The following is an 18,484-nucleotide window of genomic DNA, read 5'->3' as shown; positions in this document are numbered from 1 at the left end:
ATGGCTTGTCGGTGTTTGGTACACTGAAGAAGAAACCTGTAAATAGACTGGACGTACCGAATCAGTGAGGAGTCGCATGGTGTTGGCGAGTTGGTCACAAGTTTCGTCATAACGAGATTTCAGTTCCTTGAACTCAGTCTGTGTTTCCTGGAAGATAATAATTTCTGTTTATTAATATCTTTGCCGAGAGGCAGATCTAGGGGGGGGGGGGGGGGATGGGGGTTAGGGGTACGGGTAGGGTATAGGGGCCCACCCTCCCCCCTAAATTTTGCAATAGTTATAATTTTATTATATATTAATTTTCATTTTTTTTTACGATCCTCCTCTAAACCTCCCTCAAAGTTCCCTTGGCATTCCACCTCATGTCACTGAGGCCCCCCATAATGGATTTTCTGGATCCGCCACTGTGTTTGCTTGTTTGTTTTTTAAAGTTAATTAAAGTGTGTTTTGTGTAATGACACCACTAGAGCCCATTGATTTATTTATCATCGACTATTGAATGTCAAACATTTGATAATTGTTTACATATAGTCTTAGAGAGGAAACCCTTTTTTTTTTTTTTTATTAGAATGCAAGGGATCTTTTATATGCACCATCCCATAGACAGGATAGCACATACCACAACCTTTGATATACCAGTGGTGGTGCACTGGCTGGAGCGAGAAATAGCGCAATGGGTCCACCGACGGGGATCGATCCTAGACCGACCGTGCATCAAGCGAATGCTTTAACCACTGGGCTACATCCCGCCCCTGTCATAGGTCAGGGACACCGCAATTTTAATGACTAAAATAACATATATAAAAATAAATCAGTGTTTGTAAATGGTGTTTCTGGAAGCTAAAACTAGATTTTACTCCCCAGTAATTATGTACGTATGAAAAAACCACAATAATAAAAATAAAGCAGTGTTTGTACATAGTGTTTCTGGAAGCTAAAACTAGATTTAACCCCCAGTAATTATGTATGTATGAAAAAACCCACAATAATAAAAATAAATCAGTGTTTGTACATGGTGTTTCTGGAAGCTAAAACTAGATTTTACTCCCCAGTAATTATGTATATATGAAAAAAACCACAATAATAAAAATAAATCAGTGTTTGTACATGGTGTTTCTGGAAGCTAAAACTAGATTTTACTCCCCAGTAATTATGTACGTATGACAAAAACACAATAATAAAAATAAAGCAGTGTTTGTACATGGTGTTTCTGGAAGCTAAAACTAGATTTTACCCCCCAGTAATTATGTATGTATGAAAAAAACACAATGATAAAAATAAAGCAATGTTTGTACATGGTGTTTCTGGAAGTTAAAACTAGATTTTACTCCCCAGTAATTATGTATGTATGAAAAAAACCACAATAATAAAAATAAAGCAGTGTTTGTACATGGTGTTTCTGGAAGCTAAAACTAGATTTTACTCCCCAGTAATTATGTATGTATGAAAAAAACACAATAATAAAAATAAATCAGTGTTTGTACATGGTGTTTCTGGAAGCTAAAACTAGATTTTACTCCCCAGTAATTATGTATGTATGAAAAAAACACAATAATAAAAATAAATCAGTGTTTGTACATGGTGTTTCTGGAAGCTAAAACTAGATTTTACTCCCCAGTAATTATGTATGTATGAAAAAACCCACAATAATAAAAATAAATCAGTGTTTGTACATGGTGTTTCTGGAAGCTAAAACTAGATTTTACTCCCCAGTAATTATGTATGTATGAAAAAACCCACAATAATAAAAATAAATCAGTGTTTGTAAATGGTGTTTCTGGAAGCTAAAACTAGATTTTACTCCCCAGTAATTATGTATGTATGAAAAAAACACAATAATAAAAATAAATCAGTGTTTGTAAATGGTGTTTCTGGAAGCTAAAACTAGATTTTACTCCCCAGTAATTATGTATGTATGAAAAAAACACAATACTAAAAATAAAGCAGTGTTTGTACATGGTGTTTCTGGAAGCTAAAACTAGATTTTACTCCCCAGTAATTATGTATGTATGAAAAAAACACAATAATAAAAATAAATCAATGTTTGTACATGGTGTTTCTGGAAGCTAAAACTAGATTTTACTCCCCAGTAATTATGTATGTATGAAAAAACCCACAATAATAAAAATAAAGCAGTGTTTGCACATGGCGTTTCTGGAAGCTAAAACTAGATTTTACCCCCCCAGTAATTATGTATGTATGAAAAAAACATAATAATAAAAATAAATCAGTGTTTGTACATGGTGTTTCTGGAAGCTAAAACTAGATTTTACCCCCCAGTAATTATGTATGTATGAAAAAAACATAATAATAAAAATAAATCAGTGTTTGTACATGGTGTTTCTGGAAGCTAAAACTAGATTTTACCCCCCAGTAACATGTATGTATGAAAAAAACATAATAATAAAAATAAAATGCTATTTTGACTACGGTACTATATACATTAAGGCTACCAGAAAATCATTTGATATACAGACACTGATATTCTAAACAAGAAAATGTAATTTTAGTTTTTAAAATGGAGTCAAGAAATATTTTATAATAATGATAGCAAACTGAGGACATGTGGTCCTTTTAAGATTATTGATGGACAACATGCAGTATATCTGTAATTTCCTTTAGTTCTACTGTTGTTTTTCTCTAACTGAGGCAACAAACAATAAACAATGCACGGTAAACCTGTAAGTAATTCATTTCATTTCAACTTATTTTCATGCTTATATCCAAGTAAGGTTCAAGTACACTGTCCTGGGCACACACCTCAACTATCTGGGCTGTATGTCCAGAACAGTGGGTTAGTTATTAGTTGGTTAGAAGAGGATGTAGTGGCCTTACACCAACCCACTAAACCTTTAAGAACTCGTTCTGGGTTGGAGCCGGTACCGGGCTGCGAACCCTGTACCTACCAGCCTGTAGTCCGATGGCTTAACCACTGCACCACCGAGGCAAGTTGTAAGTAATTACCTTTAGTTCTGCTGTTGTTTTCTCTAACCGTTCAAGATCCGCTGCAGCATTAGAAAATCTTCGGATAAGTGCCTGGAATTAAAGATAGCAGTTTAAAGAAAAGAAAACCTACAACATATAACAGTATGAGGAATAGGAATACATGTAATAGGAAGTGGTTTATTTAACGACACACTCAACACATTTTTATTTACAGTTATATGGCATTGGACATATGGTTAAGGACCACACAGATATTGAGAGAGGAAACCTGCTATGGGCACTTCATGGGCTACTCTTTTCGATTAACAGCAAGGGATCTTTTATATGCAGCATCCCATAGATACATGTAGGATAGCACAAACACAGCCTTTGATGTACCAGTCGTGGTGCACTGGCTGGAGTGAGAAATAGCCCAATGCGTCCACTGACGGGGATCAATCCCAGACCGACCACACATCAAGCTGGCGCTTTATCACTGGGCTATGTCCCGCCTCGTGTTATAAGAAAAAGTAAATGTTTGAGATACGCACGTCAATTTCCTTCCTGTGCTCCTTGCGTAGGAGTTCCATCTGTTGATGCTGCTCCTTGGATACCTTCGACAGTTCCGCATTCTTCTCCTGTATCAACTTTGTTCCTGTAGATAAATTTAAAGTAGTTAGCACATTCATCACTGTAAATAAAACGGATGTAATTAAAAAAAAAAATTAAATTGAAAATTAAATTGAAAACCAAAAAAAAAAAAAAAAAAAAAAAAATCTCAAGTATAGCAACATTTTAATTGATGTGTCTTGTTTGTTTCTTTTTTTGTATCCATGTTTTGTCTCATCTTCTAAATATAGAATATTCTACTCATTTTCGCTAGAAATGAGTGAACTTCCAATATTGGTATCTGACAACACTCCAAACCCCTCTCAAATAAAAAAAATGTACTAAGATCGTGAAGTGTGTTTTGTCTTTCTTCTTTGTATTACATTTCCACTCCTCTTAATCCCTCCAACCCCTCTCAAATAAAAACATACTCGGTTCATGAAATGCATCCTGTTTTTCCTTTTTGTATTTTAGTTTCCACTCCTCATAACCCCCCAAACCCCTCTCAAATAATATAAAAACGTACTGAGTTTGGGAAGTGCATTCTGTTTTTCCTCTTTGTATCCGAGTTTCCACACCTCAATCTCCCAAAACGTACTGAGTTCATGAAGTGTGTTCCGTTTTTCTTGTTTGTACATATCTTTAATTTCCACTCCTCATAACCCCCCACAACCCCTCTCAAATAATATAAAAACGTACTGAGTTCATGAAGTGCGGTCTGTCTTTCTTCTTTGTATCTGAGTTCATGAAGTGTGGTCTGTTTTTCCGTTTGTATCCGAGTTTCCACACCTCATAACCCCCCAAACCCCTCTCAAATAATATAAAAATGTACTGAGTTCATGAAGTGTGGACTGTTTTTCCGTTTGTATCTGAGTTTCCACACCTCATAACCCCCCAAACCCCTCTCAAATAATATAAAAATGTACTGAGTTCATGAAGTGCGGTCTGTTTTTCCGTTTGTATCTGAGTTTCCACACATCATAACCCCCAAACCCCTCTCAAATAATATAAAAACATACTGAGTTCATGAAGTGCGGTCTGTTTTTCCTCTTAGTGTTTTAGTTTCCACACCTCATAACCCCCAAACCCCTCTCAAATAATATAAAAACGTACTGAGTTCATGAAGTGCGGTCTGTTTTTCCTCTTTGCATCTGAGTTTCCACACCTCATAACCCCCCAAACCCCTCTCAAATAAAATAAAAACATACTGAGTTCGTGCATAAGGTCTGTTTTTCCTATTTGTATCTGAGTTTACACACCTCATAACCCCCCAAACCCATCTCAAATAATATAAAACGTACTGAGTTCATGAAGTGCGGTCTGTTTTTGCTCTTTGTATTTGTGTTTCCACTCATCCTCCATTTTCTTCCACTTCTCCCCGGTCTCGGAGTGAAGCGTGCTCTTGTACGACTCAAACGCTCCCTGCAGGAACTCAATATCCTTCGTCAGCTTCTCTGAACATTTCAAATAAATCAACATTGTATACACAGTTACTGCAATAATAATAATCATAATATTATAATAATAACAATAAGCACAACAACAATAACTTAATAACACAATAATAATAATAATAATAATAATATTGTTAATAATAATTATATACATTGTAGTAAGAATACAAATAAATGATAACAATAGTATTAAATAATAAATATAGTAATGGTCATAATAATTAATTGTAAATAATGAATAATAAAAGTAACAACAAATATAACAATACGAGACAGAGAGAGAGAGAGAGAGAGAGAGAGAGAGAGAGAGAGAGAGAGAGAGAGAGAGAGAGAGGGGGGGGAACACAGATAGAAAAAGGGGGGGGGGACAGAAACAGAGAAAGAAAGACAGACACACACAAGAGAGAGTGAGAGAGACATACAGACAGAGAGAGAGACATACAGAGAGAGAGAGAGAGAGAGAGAGAGAGAGAGAGAGAGAGAGAGAGAGAGAGAGAGAGAGAGAGAGAGAGAGAGAGAGAGAGAGAGAGAGAGAGGGAGGGACAGATTGACACATGCAGAGAGAATGAATGAATGAATGTTTAACGACACCCCAGCACGAAAAATACATTGGCTATTGGGTGTCAAACTATGGTAATGCAAACAAATAAGGTGATGATCAACATCAATACAAAAACTCGAGATTTAAATAACAACAGTGTAAAGAACTGTGCAAAAATACAAATATCACAGATAGATACTGACTTTTACTCCAAATTTCAATTTGTGCTGTATTGGCCATTCTCAAAGAGACTGTTACACCCCTGCACCACAGTGAGGTTACAGCACGCGCAGGGCATGCAGAGAGAGAAAGACACATGAGAGAGAGAGAGAGAGAGAGAGAGAGAGAGAGAGAGAGAGAGAGAGAGAGAGAGAGAGAGAGAGAGAGAGAGAGAGAGAGAGAGAGAGAGAGAGAGAGAGAGAGAGGGGGGGGACACAGACAGATAAAGGGGGGATGGAGACAGAAAGAAAGACACACACACGAGATAGAGACATACAGAGACAGAGAGAGAGAGAGAGAGAGAGAGAGAGAGAGAGAGACAGAGACAGAGACAGAGAAACAGGGACAGATAGACATGCAGAGAGAGAAAGACACATGAGAGAGAGAGAGAGAGAGAAAGAGAGAGAGAGAGAGAGAGAGAGAGAGAGAGAGAGAGAGAGAGAGAGAGAGAGAGAGAGAGAGAGAGAGAGAGAGAGAGAGAGAGAGAGAGAGAGAGGGGAGAGAAAGAGCTGGGAAAGAAAAGCTGCTTCAACTAATATAACAACTACTAACGAATCTGGCCTTCAGTCTTTGCCCTGTACTGGTTGAATTCTTCCTCTAGTTGAGCTTTCTGTTTAATCAGTGAACGCTCACGCTCTTCCACTAGATCGCTGAAAATAACAGTGAGTGACTGAGTGAGTGAGTGACAGTGTTAGTGATTGACTGATCAAGTTAGTGATTGACTAAGTGGGTGAACTTTGCATTGACTTGGTGACGTCTTAAGTATTCAGTGGCTACTCACTCTCTAACTAGATAACTAAAAATACATGTATGTGAGAAATTGATAGTCTAAGAGTGATTGAGTGAGTAAGTGAACTTTCTGTGTACCCAGTGTTTGCTTACACTATTCCAACTAGATTACTAAAAATACCAGAATGAGCACTCAACAGTGTCTGATTGAGTCCTCTAGTGGGCTTTCTGTGTACTCAGTGACCGCTCACTCTTCAATTATAGTCCGTCCCAAAGGGATTACATTTTTTTCATACTATGTAATTTACTATGTACAAGTTATTTATTTCCCAACCGACTGATTTGTAAATTGCACACACAAACTGTATTTCTTTGTTATTTCCAAAACACTTTTACTTTTTTCTTACGTCAGACCAAACTGAAATTATTTGCAAAAAACATTTTAATAGAATGATGGGACAGACTACATGTATATAGATCAATGAAAATACAAATGTTCCAACAATTAAGTGAGTAAGCTAGTGAGTGGGCTGCTTACTCAGTAACTACACTAAGTGTTGCTCTTCCAGCAGATCAGGCAGGAGGGTGTGCAGTAAGCAGGTAGTACACAAGCTGGGGGAAGAAAATTGCAGGCAGATGGGGAAGGGGGGATGTGCTGGCATGAAGCAGGCAAGTACAGAGATAAACAGGTGGGGGTGTGGGTTGGAGACTGGCCGGGGGAATGCAAGTAGAGGGTAGGTAGGTGTAGGGAGGTGCAGCAGAAGGGTGTGTATGCGAAAAGGCCTGTCAGATACATGTGGATGCATGTACATGTGGGTGGACAAGTGGGTATGTAGACAAACAGGTGAAAAATGATAAATAACTAAAAGTTAGTTCTACCTGATTTGACAGTTATGTTGTTCAGTGAGCTGGTCCATTTTGTCTCGCAAGAAGTCTTCAGCCTGATAACAGAACAAAAAAACAACAAATAGTAGTTACTGTTACAGTTACTATACTCTTCAAAAAAAAGTAGGGGAAATCTAATAAGAATTTACAATTGCCAAAATTGTAAGGTATATTAGCTGTCGGGAATGGTTATATGATAATAGTGAATTAATTGGGCAAACATTACAACAGGTTGTTGAGTATTACAGTAGGTTTTATGACCACCAAAGATCTTGAATGACGATTGGGGTCAGAAGTGAAATTTGAAAGTCGACGTTTTTTTATCTGTAAATCGCAAATTCAAACAATAAAAATGAATAAAAACAAAACAATAACCACTGTATGATCAACAGAATGAAAAATATTGACAGAAATAATGTTCCACGGTGATTAATGGACCTTCATGGAAAATGTCAAAATCGAGAATGACACCCCATGCATGTGTACGGGGCAACTGTGTGATGCATGTGCAAACTATGGAATGTGTTTCGGTGTGTCAATAGACAGACCTGAATGTTTGTTATTAGGATGTTTGTAGTCAAAACGTACCTGTATGTTCACTCTAATAGTTGATATTAACATTAATATTTCAGGATCTAACGAGCGAGAGCCCAGTGGTAAAGTGCTCCCTTGATGCACGGTCTGTTTGTGGTTCCACGGGGCTATTTCTCATTCCAGCCAGTGCAGCACGACTGGTATATCAAAGGCTGTGGTATGTGCTATCCTGTCTGTGGGATGGTGCATATAAAAAATCCCTTGCTACTAACAGAAACAATGTAGCAGGTTTCCTCTCTATGACTGTGTCAAAATGACCGTATGTTTGACATCCAATAGCTGATGATTAATAAATCAATGTGCTCTAGTGGTGTTGTTAAACAAAACAAACAAGTACCTGTACATGTAACTAATGAGCAAAAGTGAGTTTGATACATTTTTAAACAAAGAGTTGTGAGATAAATGGTATCTAATGGACACAAATGTATTATTCTGTTTCTTACATATCTTAAAAAATCCCACAGGTTTTAAGCAAATGTTAACATCTTTTTTGACTAAAAGGTATTTACAGCTATTGCACTTGTAGCTGACTTACACGTCACAGACCACATGATTGCCAGGTTAACTATACGTCACAGTATAATCGATTTCCACCTTGCTGTTTTTTTATTGGACATATGACATTGGACATATGGCATATGCCTTGAAACTGTTAACACACGTACATGTGTACGTGTGTTAACAATCCATGTGTTATCAAAAATAACACATGGTGTTCTCACCAATGGCTGTGTAAGAAATTGCAGATGATATGCAGATGTATGACAGTAATACACAAAAAAAAAATGTTTTCAACAAATGATTTACGGGTCATTCGTAAACATTATGAGATGCTTTTGCACAATTATGTTGATGTCATCATATTAAAAAATATCAACCAAGATTAGCAGCAAGGGATCTTTTATATGCACCATCCCACAGACAGGGTAGTACATACCACAGCCTTTGCTATACCAGTCGTGGTGCACTGGCTGGAACGAGAAATAGCCCAATGGGCCCACCGACAGGGATCGATACCAGACCGACCACGCATTGAGCGCTTGAATATTTGGTTACTGACAACAATATGACACATGGTGTTTGATTATTTTGATAATACTTAGTAAAACATAATATAATATTACTCACTGTGCTCTCAATATCAGAATAAATCAAGCATCAAGTCATTTCATAAACCTGGCATAGTCTATATTAATATAGTTAAACTTTAGGTTGGTTATAAAGTAATAGTCTCATAACACTCATATACACATGTATATAAGTACCATACACAATGATTGGAACTTGTTTCACAATTAACTGACACCCTTTGCTCTTGGCACAGGAAACAAAACTTCCCAAACTTGTTTAACAAGTGTTGACCAGCCTCAGTGATGCAGTGGTTAAGCCATCGGACTGCAGGCTGGTAGGTACAGGGTTCGCAGCCCAGCCATACCAGCTCCAACCCAGAGCGAGTTCTTAAGGGCTCAATGGGTAGGTTTTAGGCCACTACACCCTCTCCTCTCTCACTAACAACTAACCCTCTGTCCTGGACAGAAAGCCCAGATACATTGTAGCTGAGGTGTGTGCCCAGGGCAGCATGCTTGAACCTTAATTGAATATAAGCACGGAAATAAGTTGAAATAAGTTGAAATGAAATGAATGAATAAATGCAGTATGGTACTTCTGCCTCATGCTATAATCCGTCTGTGTAATTTACCTTCTGTTTGGTAAGTTTATGGTTCAGTCTCTCCTCCTCCAGATACAGCGTCAGGTTGCAGATTTGCTCTTGAAGCTGGTTGATCAAATTGTTCCTGAAATATCACAGCTTGCTTAAACAATATATACCACAGCTCGCTTAAACAATATATACTACAGCTCGCTTACATAATATATATTACAGCTCACTTACATTATATCCTACAGCTTGCTTACATAATATATACTACAGCTTGCTTACATAATATACACTACAGCTTGCTTTAATATATACTGCAGCTAATTTAAACAATATATACGACAGCTCGCTTACATAATATATACCACAGCTCACATACATAATATATACTACAGCTTGTTTACATAATATATACTACAGCTTGTTTAAACAATATATACTACAACTCGCTTACATAATATATACTACAGCTTGCTTAAACAATATATACTGCAGCTCAATTACATATATACCACAGCTCGCTTACATAATATACTAAATAATATGGACAACAGCTCATTTAAAAATGTCTACTACATCTTGCTTGAACAATATATATGACAGCTTTCTTAAACAATAGCTAGTACAGCTCGCTTAAATAATATTTACTACAGCTCACTTAAACAACACTACATCTTGCTTAAATAGCGTGCATGTGACGAATCTTTAGACTAATCAAATATTTCCTCAAATATCACAGCTCACTTAGAAAATATTTACTATAGCCTGCTTAAAGAATACATCTCATTTAAAGAAAATATGTGATGAATGTTTGGGCTAATCGAATTGTTCCAAAAATACATGGTATCACAGCTTGCTTAAACAACATATACTACGTACAGCTCTCTGAAACATTACATATCACTTAAATAACATGTACATGTACAATGTATGTGATAAATGTTTACGCCAATCAGATTGTTCCTAAATACACTGTATCACAGCTCGCTTAAACAACATATACTACAGCTCTCTAAAACATTACATATTACTTAAATAACATGCATGTGATAAATGTTTAAGCCAATCAGATTGTTCCTAAATATACTGTATCGCAGCTCGCTTAAACAATATATACTACAGCTCACATATACACAATTATAAATCTTGCTTAAATAACATGTGATGAATGTTTACTTTAAGGAGTCTTTATGGGGAAAAAACCCCAGTGCAGACATTTGATCACTTGCATGTACCTGTAGGCTGTGAATGTTTATGTAAAATAGTGTTTGTAGGAAAAAAAACCCCCACAAAGTGCAGACAGTTTGATCCTGTATGTTGTGAATGTTTACTTAGTGTTTACGATGAATAAATATGATAAGTACTTACTTCTCATTATCACTCTCTTTCCTCCTGAAAAGGAAAATAAACAACTGATAACAACAAACAAGTAAGTCTTGATAACATTAACAATTGTTATGGTAAGTGTTTACAACAATAAAACATTGTTATGGCAAATCTTAATAAAAAAAAACCCCCAAACTACCTGTTATTTTCATGTGAAATAAACGTTTCTTAATTTTAAAGATCTTTAAATTACTAAAGTCTGCTTCCATGCTCATAAATCTTTGAAGTCTAAACTCAAAACTTTAATAAAGTCTATCCTATACAAACAGCATGTATTATAGTCCATCTAAATGTTTTATAAGCGTAAGCACAAGTCTGAATATATAATAGTTTTACAAGCATGGGTCCTCGACTTTAAATTATTTAGAAGCATGAGACCTGAACTATACAATTTTTATCAGCATCGACCCTTAACTTTTAAGTTTTATAAGCATGAGTTCCCCGTCGGTGGCCCCATTGGATTATTTCTCATTCCAGTCAGTGCACCACGACTGCTATATCAAAGGCCGTGGTATGTGCTATCCTGTCTGTGGGATGGTGCATATAAAAGATCCCATGCTACTAATGAAAACATTTTTTAGCGGTTTTCCTCTCTATGTCTGTGTCAAAATGACCATATGTTTGACATTCAATAGCCGATGATTAATAAATCAATGTGCACTAGTGGTGTCATTTAACAAAACAAACTTATTTCAGACTACTAATGGGTAAGAGACTTACTTCTGGATTTCCTCTTGAGTCTGGTCAAAGAAATTGTTCTTCAGCGTGGCAACATATTTGCTTTTACTCCTCGACAGAATGTAGCCCGGGCCCACGACAAACGGAACGAGTGGAGTCTGCAAGTAAAAGAAGAATGTGTGTTTTTGTCACATACCAGCAAATACAGCGATTACGACAGTATAGGAATTCAGAGAAGAAACCTGCAGGGATGTCTGAAGATAGAGAAAGGAATGTGTGCTTTGTGATATTAAAGAATATCTGTAAGGACAGATGATTGGATGGATGGATGGGTGAAAGGATGGATGTAAACATGGATGGATGGATGGATGGATGGATGGATGGGTGGATGGAAGTATGGAAGGATGGCTGGATGGATGAAATGGTGGATGAATAGAAGGATGGTTGGATGGATGGATGGATGGATGGATGGATGGATGGATGGATGGATGGATGGAAGGAAGGAAGGATGGATGAATGGATGGATGGAAGGGTGGATGAATAGAAAGATGGTGGATGGAAGGGGGATAGATGAAAGGATGGTTGGATGAATGAATATACAAACTGGCAAATAAATGGACCAATGGCTTGATGGACAGTTGGAAGGATGGATGAATAGAAGGATGGCTGGATGGATGAATGGATGGATGGATGAATGGATGGATGATGGATGGAAAAAAAGATAGATGGATGGGTGAAAGAATAGAAAGATGTATGAATGGATGCAAGGATTACTATGCATATAAATAGATGATGAATAGATGGATGGAAAGACGATTAGATAAATGAAGAGATGCATGGTGAGCGCTATACCACTGGGCCATGTCCTATCCCGCATTGCAACTACATGTACATGCACTATGCCTTTAGAAGGAAGGAAGGAAACGTTTTAGTTAACGAAGCACTCAACACATTTTATTTACAGTTATATGGCATCAGACATATGGTTAAGGACCACACAGATATTGAGGGAGGAAACCTGCTGTCGCCACTTCATGGGCCACTCTTTTCGATTAGCAGCAAGAGATCTTTTATATGCACTATCCCATAGACAGGATAGCACATACCACAACTTTTGATGTACCAGTTGTGGTGCACTGGTTGGAGCGAGAAATAGCCCAATGGGCCCCACTGATGGGTATCGATCCCAAACCGACCGCTCATCAAGCGAGAGCTTTACCACTGGGCTACGTCTCGCCCCTGGAGTAATGGAGGAAGGGAGGGTAAAACATATCTAATTACAAACAACTGATAGATAAGCATCCTGGGAGAAAGATGAAATGGGAAGATAACTTTAAAACCATCGGAGTCATAACATGCTCATTACAAATTGCACTTCCTTACATCAAACTTCTTCTGCCAGGGAGGTGCTTTGGTCCGTTTTGTTCCCAGATGATTTTCAAAGTTGTGCCGCCGCGTCGGTTCATGCTCCAACTTTAACACCCGATCACAACTGAAAATAAACAACAGAAAATGAATAAATGAATGAATGAGTAAATCAATAATGAATAAATTAATGTGTTTTGAGTAGGTGGGTTTATAAGGAATAGATATTTAAAAAAGAAGGAAGGAAATGGTTTATTTAATGAAGCACTCAACACATTTTATTTATGGTTATATGGCATCAGACATATGGTTAAGGACAACACAGATACTGAGGGACGAAACCTGCTGTCGCCATTTCATGGGCTACTCCTTTTGATTAACAGCAAGGGATCTTTTATATGCACCATTCCATAGACAGGATAGCACATATCACAGCCTTTGATGTACCAGTCGTGGTGCACTGGCTGGAGTGAGAATAATTATACATGTTTAATCGCTTGTACTGAAAAACATTCTGAATGCCTTTAAAGTCCTTTTTGATTTGTGTTCTAACTTTGATATCTGATTGTAACTACGGTAAAAATAAAAGAAATAATATAAAATGATTAAATGAATAGGTAAATGGATGAATGAATGATGGACAGATGAATGAATGAATGAATGGATACAGGAATGGATGGATTATTGGATGAATGGATGAATGAAAAATGAATTAATTAATTAATTTTGAGTGCATGGGTGGTTCAAAGAATGGATGTTTAAACATTTCTACTTTAAAGGCATATTGTCACAAACCAATGACCTATTTAATGATCTAACAAAGTATTACCTGAACAAATATAATTTGATTTGTCCCTAAATGTACTTTATTCAACCATCTTCATAACCACCATACTCCATTTATTAATGTCATTTTTGTAAAGATAATTTAATTATGGCAATGGTCCATAATTCAAAAACTGAAATTGATGAGAGGGATGACATGGATTTCACTCCATTATGGTTCAGTTAAAGTGATGCGATAGCTAGATTTGGTTTCCAACAATTAATATAATTTTTATTTATTATCCATTTTTAGAGAAATAAGGTCCTTAAATCTGTGACAGTATGCCTTTAAAACATATTGAATTGCCTTACTCTGTTCGACTGAGAATGGCGGCCGCTGTTTTGGGTCGGTACATTCTGTTGTAAAGACTACTCTGGGCATGAGACGAAGACGGGGTTGACCTGAAAATAAAGAAATATAAATATAATAATATAATAAAAGATAAAATATAACTTTAATTCAATTACATTCCTGCAGACAGCATCACATCTACCTCATACACCAAATTAGATATACACTGAACACTGAGCTGCAGTGTGGATATACATGCAGGGCATAAACTTAAAGCCGCAGACCCTGGTTTCAACCCGTTAAAAAGGACACCAAGTTTGGTTAAAGCCTCAGTCACACTGGATCCTACATTTTCTGGATCGTGCGATCAGTGGCAATTTGGCCAAAATCGCAGATCAGAAGTTTTGAACATGGCCATCGACCTTGCTGTGACTGATTTTGCTCTGGCGATCATCCCTGACTTCTGCGACCAGTCGAGCGCTCTTTCTACGATTTGCCCCCGATTCCAAAAAATTTCGGTCACTGCTAGATCGTAACCTGATTGCAGGCCCAGTGTGACTGGGGCTTAAGTTACAAACCTGTAACACATTTTTATAACTTTACAAGAGAGTGAAACAAGAGTCCATGAAGTTGAAAACATGAAATACCGTTAAAAATAGACTAAAACTCGACTCCATAACTGTTACTTCTTAGACGCATGTGTGTTTTAAAAAATATAAAAAAAGCATTTTGTGGTATTAGAAACACCAGGATGAACAGAAAAACTTTGGTTGTACGAAAATGGAAAATCTAAACAATAAAATATAAGTAAAATTTGATTTCAGTGATAATAAATGGCTCTAATAGTGAAAAATATGCCTTAGTGTTTAAAAACTAGGGTCTGTCCCTTCAAGAACAGCAATTTTGAAATATTTTTTGCACCGCATGAGCAAAACGGGCACCTACGGTATGACAATTGTGAACCTATACCTACAACAATTTTAAACCATTAATGTTCGCAACAAATAAACATGACTTAAAAAGCAAAAATTATGCCTTTAACAATGGCAATATTTTTTACCAACAACAAAAAAACCCCAACACCATTGGTAAAATCCTTGATCTATGGCTATTCATACTGCTGCCAAAATTGTTACAATACATTGCACTGGGGCCTAATTCACAAATGTCTCTTATGCTCTGTTATATAGACAGCAAAACATCCTCTTTGCAAGTATTTTAGCATAGCACTGCGAGATTGCAAAGTTACGTAGCCCAGTGGTAAAGCATTCACTTGATCCACTGTCAGATGTAGGATCGATCCCTGTCAGTGGACCCATCGGGCTATTTCTTGTTCCAGCCAGTGCTGTGGTATGAACTATCCTGTCTGTGGGATGGTGCATATAAAAGATCCCAGACAGGATAGTACATACTACGACCTTTCCCAAACAAAAATTGCAAGCTTAATAAATAGCTGGTAACAACCTTGCAGCAAGGTAGTAACTACCGCGTTTCGAGCTAGTATTTGGAACCTTTTTACAACCTTGCCGCAAGCTTGCGACGAGCTTCTTGCAACCTTGCGACGAGCTTCTTGCAACCTTGCAACGAGCTTCTTGCAACCTTGCCGCAAGCTTGTTGCATGCTTGCGACGAGCTTCCTGCAAGCTTATTCAGTTTAAGCTAGTATTTGGAACCTTTTTACAACCTTGCTGCAAGCTTGCGACGAGCTTCCCGCAAGCTTGTTGCAAGCTTGCGATGAGCTTCCCGCAAGCTTATTCAGTTTAAGCTAGTATTTGGAACCTTTTTACAACCTTGCCGCAAGCTCGCGACGAACTTGCGGGAAGCTTGTTGCAACCTTGCGACGAGCTTGCGGGAAGCTTGTTGCAACCTTGCCGCAAGCTTGTGACGAGCTTCCCGCAAGCTTGTGACGAGCTACCCGCACGCTTGCGACGAGATTCCTGCAAGCTTGCGACGATCTACCTACAAGCTTGCATCAGTGGCAGCCATCTTGCATCTTGTATAATTCTTTTAAAAAAACCCAATGGTTTTAAAGTGAAAAACATGAACAGTTAAAACATAAAAATAGGTGCTACATGTTGTCAGATACTTAGGCTACAAAATTAGTTTACCTGTCTGATAGACATGTTCCATTTATGTGGGATATTCTTCACTAAACTAATATGCTAAAAAGCTCCTGGTCCTATATTCTTCTTCTTCTTCTTGTTTTAGGTTATATTCCTCCACTATCTGGAGATCCACACTGTGGTGTAAAGTCATTTGTTTGTTTCTTCTTGTTTTCTTTTTTCTCCTGTTCCACCAAACAGGATTCAACCAAACTTGGTCCAAATGATCCTCTTATAGACCTGACCAAGTGTTGTTATTTTTCAGGCCAATAAAAATTCCAAGATGGCTGCCCTGGCCTCTGAATAACTGAGACATTTTTAACTTTTACTCAAGTTCCACCATGCAAATTTAAACCATATGTATTCCTAATGATTCTCTCATGGCCTGACCAAGTTTGTTATTTTTCGGGCAGATTTAAAATCAAGATAGCTGCCCTGTCCTCTCATTGACAGAGACATTTTTTTGCTTCTTTTCAAGGTCCACCAGGCAGGTTTCAATCAAACTTAGTCCAAATGATTCTCTCATGACTTACTAAGTGTTGTTATTTTTGTGGCTGATTCAAAATCCAAGATGGCCACCCTGGCCTCTGATTGGCTCAGACATTTTCAACATCTTCTCAAATTCCACCAGGCTAATTTCAACCAAACATGGCCCATGTCATCCTCTCATGGCCATGCATATGTTATTATTTTTGGGGCCAATTGAAAATCCAATTATTACAAGATGATTCTGTTTTAACCATATTGTATTATCATTCGTATGTATTAATATTAATTTTGTTTTAATTATTATTGTAAATACTATCTAAATCTGTAACATGTATGTTTGGTTGTTTAGCCACTGTTCCCACTGAATTTGATAAATCATATGAGAAGTTATGAATTAAAAACAAATAACCATGAAAATGATTTGGAAGTGTAGACATGCTTTCACAGTTGAAGATATACATGCAGCAAGCTAGCTTACAAAAATGAAAACATGCTTGCGGGAAGCTTGCACAGTTGAAGATATGCATGCAGCAAGCTTGCAAAATGAAAACATGCTTGCGGGAAGCTTGCACAGTTGAAGATATGCATGCAGCAAGCTTGCAGCAAGCTAGCAAAAATGAAAACATGCTTGCGGGAAGCTTGCAGAAATACTGACTACCTTACGCGAGCTAAATGTTAGCTTGCAAATAGCTTGCATTGCTTGTACTACCTTGTAACAACCTTGTAACTACCTTGCAACAACCTAGCCGCAAGCATGCATTTTTGTTTGGGGGAATTGTTACACCAATTGTGGAGCACTGGCTGCAATGAGAAATAGCCCAGTGGGTCCACCGACCGCACATCAAGCGAACGCTTTACCACTGGACTACCTCCTCCCCCTCCCCCCAATCTCTCAAAATAGCACAAGACTGAAAACATGCAATTGATTATTACTTACGAGTATTGTCTAATGACATTTCCCCTGCGATTGTCAAAATCTTGAAGAGTATGAACATAACTCCAGCAAACAGACATAGCGGTAGTTCTAATTATTTCCAGGGAATTTAATTGCCAGAGCTATAAATTGTAATATTCAGACTTGTGCAGTGTTTATAGCATGAGTATATACCATGTATATCTGATGCTGTTTTATCAACACGAAATACACACTGAACACTGATGACATCCTGTTAAAACTCCATACAAACTCAATCCAATTACATCCATATAAACTTTAAACTAAGAAACAACAGCGTACACTGTATCTCCAGATTTTTAAGTACAGGAAATAATGAGAAACACACAGAATACCAATAAATATCCACTGAAAATCCAACATGTACGGTAGTATATAATGTATCACATTCTATATAGACTAGTCACAAAAGTGATAAAAACTAAAACTAAAACTGTATGTAAAGTGTATAATGGTCACAGTATTATACTGTGGTATTAATACATGTAGATGTACAATGTAAGGTGTGGAAGTTGTGTTGTAACTGCATAATATATGTAACATATATGTTAAAGTATGAAAACATGACACTATATACACAATACAATATATTCATATCTCAGTATATCTGCACAATAAATATGGAAATCTGTTAACATAAATGGGTCAATGTTTCACCTCAGTTGAGGGTGTTAAAAAAATAAATAATAATAATAGAAACGTATACAAAGATGCATATTCATAAAAAAAAAAAAATATATAAAGGAAACACATACCATAAAACGTACGGTATACATGTAG

The 18,484-nt window shown here is 37.1% G+C and overlaps 1 protein-coding gene across 4 annotated transcripts in view; it reads right to left on the bottom strand.

Annotated features, from left to right (window-relative positions):
- LOC121387397 (centrosomal protein of 164 kDa-like) overlaps positions 1-18,484 on the bottom strand; it is a 49,777-nt gene that overhangs the window by 5,720 nt on the left and 25,573 nt on the right. For 3 of the 4 annotated variants that reach the window (XM_041518500.1, XM_041518502.1, XM_041518504.1), the window contains 11 exons: positions 14,180-14,269; positions 13,061-13,169; positions 11,720-11,835; positions 10,982-11,005; positions 9,656-9,749; positions 7,357-7,418; positions 6,301-6,398; positions 4,836-4,988; positions 3,477-3,580; positions 2,965-3,036; positions 58-147 (listed from right to left, as the gene is read on the bottom strand). In XM_041518500.1, coding sequence (XP_041374434.1) covers positions 58-147; positions 2,965-3,036; positions 3,477-3,580; positions 4,836-4,988; positions 6,301-6,398; positions 7,357-7,418; positions 9,656-9,749; positions 10,982-11,005; positions 11,720-11,835; positions 13,061-13,169; positions 14,180-14,269 — 1,012 coding nt within the window. Of the gene's footprint in view, positions 1-57; positions 148-2,964; positions 3,037-3,476; positions 3,581-4,835; positions 4,989-6,300; positions 6,399-7,356; positions 7,419-9,655; positions 9,750-10,981; positions 11,006-11,719; positions 11,836-13,060; positions 13,170-14,179; positions 14,270-17,686; positions 17,864-18,484 lie in introns of those variants that run through there. The other variant, XM_041518503.1, reaches the window with a different exon arrangement.

Source organism: Gigantopelta aegis, chromosome 13, assembly GCF_016097555.1.
Source record: "Gigantopelta aegis isolate Gae_Host chromosome 13, Gae_host_genome, whole genome shotgun sequence".
Classification (NCBI taxonomy): domain Eukaryota; kingdom Metazoa; phylum Mollusca; class Gastropoda; order Neomphalida; family Peltospiridae; genus Gigantopelta; species Gigantopelta aegis.
Note: the sequence above shows the minus strand (reverse complement) of the source record. Positions and strands in the feature narration are given on the sequence as shown.